Here is a 10,262-nt window from a genome sequence, read left to right on the forward strand (position 1 = left end):
ATATTTTTTTGAAAAAATTTTTTTTTTGAAAGAACGCAGATCTGCGTTCTTGGCAGCTAGCGTTCTAAGGACGCAAAAGAACGCAGATCTTCGTTCTTGGCAGCCAATGTGTTAAGGCCATTATTAACACTTTCTCAATACAGCATGAAAGGTGGGTACATTACTGGTCACAAACATTTCACTTGCACTCGTCCATCTTGGGAGTTTCAGCAATATTCAAAATGCATCATTATATGCCACCTGAAGTTTTTTCATTTTTGCTGTACTATAACGGCTGTATATAGTGGAGACATCAAGGTTGTTAAAAGTCACCAGTTGTAACTCATCTAAGTGATGAGACATAAAGCGAGGGACGTTTTCACCAACCTCGTTTTATAGGCTACACACCGCTGTGTTGTGCCTGGGCAAAGATCAAACAGGACTTTCTTTGAGCCTTCAATCCACTCTGACCCAAAGTGATTCACAGCCATTAGAACAATGTCCTCCTGATTCAAAGTCTTCATTTTAACAATGAGAAAGTATAACAGTTCATCTTCCACGATAGTTTTGCCATCAACGGTCATATATACAGTATATCTGGTTTTATGCAAGGTTTGTTTGGAGCACCTCAAGCAGCACCTCGAGCAGCACCAGCTGTGTCCGCCATCTTAAGAGCAGTAGCAGTTCTAATGATAGTAGTAGCAGTAGAACTGTAATTTGAAATGTCAAAATCACAGCAGCAAAGGTTATAGGCAGTGGTGGCAATAATGCAGCTGTTGTAGAAATAGTGCAGGTATAGTAATACAGTAGCACAGTCTTGCGCAACATGCCACACCAACATTTTGCTGCAAGTGTAAGTGTATGAGTGAGAGACATATGCCCCCTTGATTCATCTGTAGCAGTAACTAGTAGTGGTAGCAGTAGTAGTAGCAAAAACAGTAGTAGCTGTAATGTATGTGTGTATTTGTGCACACACACACACACACACACACACACACACACACACACACACACACACACACACACACACACACACACACACACACACACACACACAAATTATATGATTTACTAGTGACATATATTCATCTTTATTCTGCTATCCTGTGGTCACTGGTCAACCACTGCTTACCACCAAATAACAATAACTATTCAATATGTATTAGTTGTAAGTGGTTCCACATTGGTTCTAGTATCATCATTTTAACAGTGTTTGTTTTTACCTTCTCCCGGTCCTCTTGACCACCAGTTGGCGTGGTCCATCGCTGCCATCTACAAAAATAGCAAAGGCGAGGACTTCAAGGTGGAAACGGGCACGCTGGCCTTCTCTGTCACGCTCTTCACCATCTTCGCCTTTGTAGCTGTGGGAGTGTTGATGTACCGGCGGCGGCCCGAAATCGGAGGGGAGCTAGGCGGCCCGCGGACCGCCAAGGTCCTGACCACCATGCTGTTCTTCAGCCTGTGGCTCATATACATCCTCTTCTCCTCTCTGGAGGCCTACTGCCACGTCAGGGGCTTCTAAAGAACGGAAAGAAAGAAGGAAAGGAGGGAGCAGGGGTGAGTGGGTGTAAAAGGAGTTGGATAGATGTACAGATGGATGGTGATGAGATGGGGAAAGGGAGGGTAGGAGGATGGTCGTGGGGTGGGTGGATGAGAGGATGGGAGCCGGAAGGATGGAGAAAGGGGAAGAGGTGAGTTGGGCGGAATTCGCGGAAGGATGCATGAGATTGGAGGCATAGACAGATAGGGTGGGAGGGACAGGTGGATAGATGAATGGTTGGATGGGGAGTCAGAGGAGATGGTTGGTTGGTTGGTTGGCTGGATAGATGGGTGGGTGAGAGAGGGAGGTATGGATGGATTGGTGGATTCATTAATTGATAAGAGAGAGAGAGGAGAGAGAGAGAGACAGAAGAATCGATGGATGGAAGGATGCATGCATGAGTTAGGTAAGGATAGAGTGTTGGGTGGATGGCCAGATGGGGGGCGGGGGGCGTTGACTGATTGAGGGGCAGATGTATCAATGAAGGGATATGGGAATCCAGAGTGTTTCCCACCCTCGCTCTCCTCCTACATGACTGGCCGAGCAATGAACAGATGTTGACCAGATGAAGAGGAGTGTATGAAGTGACGGAGCATGAAAAGACGTCAAAAACTGATGAAAGAAAGCAGTGGGAGGCAGCTGGACAGAGCTCCACACACCCGTCTGAAGCTGTAGAGGAAACTATCCGTGTTCATTTTCCGTCTTGACACCCCTATCAGCCAATCAGATCTCTACAAACGCCTGTTTGAAATACACCCTGAACTCTGGAGTCAAACACACTCTCACTCACTCACTCTCTCGCTCGCTCGCTCGCTCGCTCGCTCGCTCGCTCGCTCGCTCACACACACACACACACACACACACACACACACACACACACACACACACACACACACACACACACACACACACACACACACACACACACACACACACACACACACGCACACACCATCCTTATCTACACAAAAGAAACACAATTATTTTTTCATTGGACCAAATGAAGAGCGCCCTATTGGTGTTCAACATGAGACTCCCTGCCCTAGCTCCCAATGTCCCTTATCTGCTCAATGCCTGCCCTGTGTGTGTGTGTGTGTGTGTGTGTGTGTGTGTGTGTGTGTGTGTGTGTGTGTGTGTGTGTGTGTGTGTGTGTGTGTGTGTGTGTGCATGCCTCTTACTTCAGTTACTCTAAGCAACTCATCAACGCTCCTCCTACTGCAACGATTGACTCTGTCCTCCCCCCAGCACTCAACACAGAAACCCATCTCTCTGTCTCTCTGCAGGACTGGGTAGGACAGATAAAAGACAAAGACAATGAACTATTTTGACACCGCTGTCCCCAAAGGACATGTGGTTGTCTGTATTGGTATGTACATGCATGAACAGACCAACTTCAAGAACTACTACAGAACTGTTCAATGATGTATGTGTGTGTGCGTGCGTGAGTGAGACGATGGTCAAGTACTGTGAGGGGCGCTCTCGTCTCGCTGTACGTGCACGAGACAGAGTTCGGTTTTGCATTCATCTGTCTCCCTCTGGGAGCTGCTTGCCATGACCTTTGACCCTAGCTCTGACAGCCTATAGTAATGCTGAGGTAGAGCCTTTTGGCGGGAGGGTGCGTTCAATGAAACAAAACGCTCCCTAAATATGTTATGAGGATAGACATGTAAATACAGAGACAGGAACATATACATTGCAGCTAGTTCTCCTTTCTTTTCGGGCGTTTTGCGTTCCTGAACGTGCCAATCTTGTCACTTGTTTTTGTAGTTTGCTGTATAGATGTAAACAATTTAAGGTCTAATTTAAATGAAGGAGTTTAGCGTTGTTTTACCTTTAATAAGGCTATGTCTGATAGGACAAAATGGCCATTGAACCGTATGAAACTGTTAGAGATATTATTGTCATTGCATCATAAATCTTAAGTTAAAATTTCTGTAGTTCCAACCAGTTGTTATGTTTTCTGGCTTTCAAAACAGCTGATTGTCATCATGTCATGGTGTTAGTTACTTTGCAGCGAGATTTGCAGCAAGATATAACAGATATTAGGTACAGCCCTAGTGTGTGATGCATCATTCCTCCAATCTCATCCGTTTCTCCAAACCGCCACTGCAAACTGGCCTCTTTCCTACTGGCTAAAACTATCACTCATCAGCCTCTGCCATTGGCTCTGTTGTGTTTTAAGCGCACACACACCCCCAGCTTGTCTGTGGACAAATTAATCAATTCCTCAAGGGCTTTATAAGAAAAGAAAAAATTCTCACCATCCAGGAATAATAACGAATTTCACTGCCTGGATCAATTAAAGAAGAGGTCATATTTGCTAACCCTCTGTTATTAACCACCTGCAAACATGCAAAACAGAAGATGTGGAAATAGTGAGTGGAAATGGAGTTTGGCTTTGTTTCAATCTAAAGTCCATTCTGCAATCTAACGCATTATAACACCGCCTTCCCGCCTATTGACTCATAGGAGGCAACATGGTACAAAAATGAACACAAATGAAGGTCTTTGAACAGATTTACAGTAGGACGGTTACGACGGTACACCTGTGGGGACATTTAACTTAGGATTCCAGCTACATTAATTGCTGATGGTTTAAAAAAACAAAGCAGGCTAAAGGCATGTGTTTGTTTTTCAGGCACTGGCTAGAAAACAGGTTCTCCCACAATTCTACTTTGGGCCTAGATATTATACACTGAAGCATTAGTTAAGTGTTAGCTCCCAACTCGACCAACTAATTCTGTATTTAAGATAGTGTAGGATGTAGAAAGCCAAGTTGAAGAAATCATTTCTGTGCTATAGAACTGACCGGGTTCAATTCCAAATGTGCACTACACATGTCCTAGTGCTTGGATGTTTTGTGTAAACAATGAAAACAGTTAGGAAGTCCACTAGCTACTACCTAATTGACATCGCTGAGAATTTCCTCTCCCACCTGTTTTAAGGATGCAATATGTATTGAAACGAAACAAATATTTCCATTTGTGATTTCTTTTTTGGCATTCTTGTATCTGAAATATACCCAAACATGTACTGAAATACATTTCCAAAACGGATATTAAGATAAGATTAAGCCCACACTGACTGCCTGAGAGGTTTACATTTTAGACTGTTAAATATTTAACAAGGTCGGCCAAAACCACAGCAACCTGAATCAGCCTACAATATTGGCCTTCAAAAATGACTCCTTAATTTGTATGCCAAGGGCATGGTACTGTGTGTTAATGATTTGCCCAGAATTTTCCTGCTGATGTGGTGTTTTATACTTGATGTGTTATATAATTGTGATATCATAAATGTCATCTTTAAAGTAGTCTGGGTTAGGTGTAATCATAAAAAAGAATATTAAAAACGTCACTGATTTCTATCCCAATGAGACATTAGAGGAGAACAGAGCCTTTTATTGTACCAGTGTTTGGCAAACCCATCTCCCAAGGACAACAGGATTCTTAACAGAAATTTGTGTGACACAGGCTGTCATGAATTACACTAAATTGACAAAGGATGCTGTTGGATGAAAGTACCTTTGCAGTTTGACTGGATGGAAATCTCAAGAAACTGTTGCTGAACAGCACCATTGATGCATTGGCAATCGTTTTATGTGGTAACCATGGTAACTGTAGAATGCATCTCCATGAATGTGGCTCAAGGACGTGGAACTTTAGGAACAACATGTCTACAATACAGATTAGAAAGTTAGTGTGGGACTATGGTGACACGATTTGGAATCTTGAACAATAAGGCCTAGTCCCTAGTTCTTAAAACATGGAGTACTAGAGGACTGGGATTTTGAATGAGGTGTCCTGTTATTTGTTTGCCAAACTCTATACTACATTATAGGCTCTGTATTAGAGAAGTCCTCCTCGTTCAAAGGCCTTGGAGTGGCAGTTTACCCCTGTTTGGTAAAGGGAAATCTTTCTATCTCAAACTTTTTGTTTGCAGTCAGAGTCGGATTTTCTAACCAACCAACCAGCGAAAGCAGACAAAATCTTTTTGTTTTAAACCTAACCAGATTATTTTTAAGATAAATTTGTATCCAGTTTTCTCTTCACTGAATTACGACTGAAGGCTTGTACACTTTAAAATGTATTGCTAGCAAACAATGTAAATTAGATTAGACCTTAGATAGACATCTTAAAACACAAACAATCTAATATGATGTTGGATATATTTTAAATGTTTCCTCAATGTTTTGCATAAGTTTACAAAACGTAGTCTTGCTGTGAACTTGCAGCAAAGTCATTCTCAACAAAATTGTAATAACAACATTGGCACAAGATGGCCAGCAGTGGAACATCTAGGAAAAAGAGGGAAAACTGTATTGATGGAAGGTTAATTAAAAGTTTTCCACAGAATAATACTTTGATAGTTTGCAAAAAAAGAATCAGATCAGAAGTTAGCATGCTATTATTAATATCATTGTTTTTGCTAGCAGCACATCTCTCAGTGTACCTGCCCTGACCAAGACTGGTGTGACGTGAAGCTAATCGCGGATGAACGACCACTGGTCAGAATAATGAAGATCAGGAAATAAACACCAACCACCAGACAAAAAACTGAAACCACTTGCAAGTGGCTGGTAGGTTTGCAAACTCTACTATCAACTTTGACAGGTAACCAACTAGACTGTTTTCTATTCCAAAAAGTACATTTTGTCTGGTAAGGCAGACCTCGGATTTTAGAATTTATCAGCTGCTGTGGCTGGTGGAGGTTTCCTACTCTCACTTGGATTTGGAGAGTTAAGCCTGATTTATACTTGGTTACTTGCTGTGTCGCTCACCGAAAATAGCTGATCTACAAGGTCAAGTATAAATCCGGCTGAAGGGTTTTGCTGGTCTCTTGCTGTACATGTAACCCTAAGAGGGAAAGTACAGTTAGACAAATGAGCTATAGAATACTGTAGATGTTTTTTCTTTTTTAATTATTATTCTTTAGTGGGTGGGGTTTCGAAAAGGGGGTGGGGTTTGTGAGAATGGGCGGGGTTTCAAGTGAAGGAGACGCATTGCACTGGTTCCTGTCGTTATGACGGCGTTTTGATGTTGACATGTAACAATGTTGCTTCTAATCTAAACGACACCAATTCTGATGTAAACAATAACAAATGTTCCTTACTATGTAAAAAAAAAACATTGTGTGTCATGACAATGTTGTTTATGTTGTAAACATTGATGACACACAGTTGCCACGTCGTCATTCGCTTTCCGACTGACTGTCTGTCTGACAGAACAACGGAACAGATGAACAGACAAAGAAACAATTGAAAGGACATTCCTGCTGGCACGCGCTCAAGCGGCCTTGCGCTGAAACATCGCTGAGGCGATCATGTACTGTAGGGGTGGGTGGGGTTGGGGTGAAACGGCAACAGTACAAGACTCGTTCTCTTATCCTTCAAGTAATATTAACCAACTACGACATGACAACGACAATAATAATGAGGATGAAGAAGATGAAATGGGGGGGGGGGAAATATATATGTGAAGTTACAGCCATACATTGATTCCTGGGCCAGTGAGGCTAAAGTGGACTTCTGCCCAGCATGTGTGTCGCTATGGTGTCTCTCTCTCTCTCTGCTGCCAACATACTTAAAATGAGCAGCAAGCATTTTTCACTCTTGTTTCTCTCTCTCTCCCTCTGTCTGTCCGTCTGTCTCTCTCTTTCTCTCTCTCTCTCTGTTTTTCCCCTGTCTCTGTATTTTCCCCCTGTCCCCCTATGCCATGTTTCCATATTTTTGGAATGTCAATGTGCTTCTTGTCGACACTGTGCATGAATGATAACATGTCTGTATATAGTATAGAGAAGAATTGTATCCCATTCCCTGGTGTTGATAAAAAAAAAAAAGAAGAGGTTTGAATGTTGTATAGAATCATGATTTTACGTTTTATGTCATTACTTTTTCTTTTTTGTTTGTTTCAATTATTTTTTTTATTTTATGTGTTTGTTTGTTTTTGTTTGTTTTTTGGGTGGGAGGGGGTTTGGGAGGGTTTGACTTGCACATTATAGATTAATTGAATTAAGAATGTTTATTTTTTTTTCTTTGATTAAAAAAGGCAATATCTGCTGTTATTGAATGAGAGATGAGATCTTTAGGAGTTATGTATCTTAAATGAATATTCTATTATGGAAGTTGCATGGGTTATTTGTACAAAGAGAAAAAAAAAAACACTGCTTGCTACTTCTAAAATACCGTGGCTGTGTTCTCTGAAGAGGAATATGTACATCTAAAGGTTATTTTGTCATTAAAGAGATAAAAATGATATGTATATACTGTACAGTGTTATAAGTGGGGTCGCCACTCTACATACAGTAATAGAGTGTTAATTCTACATATTTATTTAAATGGGGGGGAAAAATACCACACTCACTACACTCAAGAATGACATATATTGCCTTTTTGGAGAAGTAGTAGTTTGCTTAAAAGCTTTTTTTCTCTCTCACTTTCCTTTTTCCGTCCCTCTTTCTTTCCTGCTCTTTTTCCCCTCCTCCTCTGCTGGACTCTGTTGTCCTCTTTTATTCCTCTTCACCTCTTTGGTTCTCTCTCTGAGCATCCTCTCGCACTGGTTCTCAAGTGGTTTAATTTCAAGAACCCCCATAACTGAGAGTATGCAAATGGTACCATCTATACATATTCTATATGTACGCTCTCAGAGTTACAGACCTATAAGGGTCCATTTAAAACCCCCTCAAGGAACGCTGAGGGTCCCTGGACCCCACTTTGAGAAACACAGTCCTACAGTATATGTTCCTCATCTTTACCGTTCATTGCCTCGGAGGAAAGTTAACTGGATTAACCACATGAACCCTAGCTTCCCTCTTCTGGGGAAAACATTCAGTGAAAATAGCCGATCTATAAGCTTGTAGTTGTAGATCAGCTATTTTCAAGAGATTTGGTGTAGACGGGGAAAAAAAGGGGGGCGTCTAATATAGACCCCTGGGGGACTCCGGTCAATGAAGTGTACAGTTGTAGGGTTTAAGTGGTTAAAGAAGCTCTAATTTTTCCGACTCGGATGGCGTCTGTGTTGCTTGCCTCTTTTTGACCCTCCGTTTCATCTCACTTGGCATTCTGTCTGTGAACCTTGAACTATACCCGGCTGCCGGGCACATATACAGTATATGTATTTTGGTTTGTCTCTGTCTGTGTCTGTGTGTCTGGCAGCCTTCGTCTCTCTTCATTTTCAACTCCATCTTCTCTACCTGTCGTCCTGGGTGGGCCTGTTCTCTGTGCATCTGTCTGTGTCTGTCTGTCTTTCAATCAATCTAATGTTCCGTGTGTTTGCCATGTTCCAATCTGTCCATCTCTCTGTACTTTGAATCCCATTCTGTCTCATTCAGAACCACCCCCTTCACACACTGTTCACAGCATCTGTTGTTTGCTTCCATCACGAAGCATTTCTGTGGATGCATTTCTTGTGTTTTTCTTGCATCTTAATCCTTCCCTCATTCTGACCTTTTTAAATTTCCTCCCTATTCTCCCCGCCTCGCCTCCTCTCTCCTCTCCTCCCTGTCTCTCCTCTGTCACACAGGGTCTAGTTGAGGATTCCTCATGTTAGCCTGTCAGTTTAATCGATAGATTTGTTTGCCGTGTTTCTTTCTAAACAAAACCAATAATCCCAATGATCATAATGTTGGTAATAATGAAGACAACGTTGATTTTATTCTATTTTATTATTCAGATTATTCTGCCGCTGTCCTCTGTGTGCAAGTGTGCAGTATGTATGCGTGTGTGTTTTAATTTTATTTTCTAATGATTTTCTATGATTTGTGTCTGTTGCACACCAACTGATAGGAAGGAGGTTTGGTCTGTGTGTCGCCACTAACTGTGACTGCTATACATGGTACTTCTGACACCGCTGATCAAATAAAGTTTGGAATACCCTGTTTCAGAGACCCCCACGACTCCACTGGATTTCTGCTGTGTGCGTGCGTATGTGTATGTATGTGTGTGCGTGTGTGCGTGCGTGTATGTGTGTGTGTGTGTGTGTGTGTGTGTGTGTGTGTGTGTGTGTGTGTGTGCGTGTGTATGCGCAAAGAAGAAAAGAGAAAGAAGAAAATAAATAATAATGTGGCTACGGATGTACTTACAATATTGTATCTGCTATTTCGTCCTCTCCTCCCTCCCACACGCGTGTGCGCGCGCGCGCGCGTGTGTGTGTGTGTGTGTGTGTGTGTGTGTGTGTGTGTGTGTGTGTGTGTGTGTGTGTGTGTGTGTGTGTGTGTGTGTGTGTGTGTGTGTGTGTGTGTGTGTGTGTGTGTGAAAAAGAGAGAATGACACACACATTTGTACAAGATGTCATTTTTTTGTGCCATGCTCCAATGAAGAATTACAGTTATTTATTTGAATGACTGACATCTCGTCTGTGGAGATGAAAACACAAAACAATTTCCAGCGAAAGCGCCAGCATATTATTCAACACTTCAAACCACAGTTTCACAATACAGTCGCAGCTTCTCTCACACTGCTCGTACAAGCAATTAACATGTTTCAACATCGTTCTATGGCTCTGTTATTTTGTATTACAGATTAGTTTTTTTCTGACAATTCATCAGAGAATAGAGAATCTATCAAATACGTCTTTTTTCAGACACCCCAAGGTAATTATTCAGGCCAATTAAACTGAGATTATATAATGTATTCATTGTATTATTATTATTGTCTACTTATTAATCATTTTGGGATTAAAATAAATGGAAGACTCCTGCATAGTCTTGGTCTGTTGTGTGTTTGGACAGGTAATGCACCCAAAAC

General features: G+C 41.8%; 1 protein-coding gene across 2 annotated transcripts in view; it reads left to right on the forward strand.

The window, feature by feature from the left end:
- Window positions 1-1,588, forward strand: part of slc8a1b (solute carrier family 8 member 1b) — a 162,253-nt gene extending 160,665 nt beyond the window's left edge. For both annotated transcript variants that reach the window (XM_084077278.1, XM_084077279.1), the window contains one exon: window positions 1,229-1,588. In XM_084077278.1, coding sequence (XP_083933404.1) covers window positions 1,229-1,501 — 273 coding nt within the window. In that variant the 3' untranslated portion in view covers window positions 1,502-1,588. The remainder of the gene's footprint in view (window positions 1-1,228) is intronic.
- Window positions 1,589-10,262: the final 8,674 nt, after the last annotated feature.

This window comes from Gymnoscopelus microlampas, assembly GCF_963454915.1.
Source record: "Gymnoscopelus microlampas genome assembly, chromosome: 13".
NCBI lineage: Eukaryota > Metazoa > Chordata > Actinopteri > Myctophiformes > Myctophidae > Gymnoscopelus > Gymnoscopelus microlampas.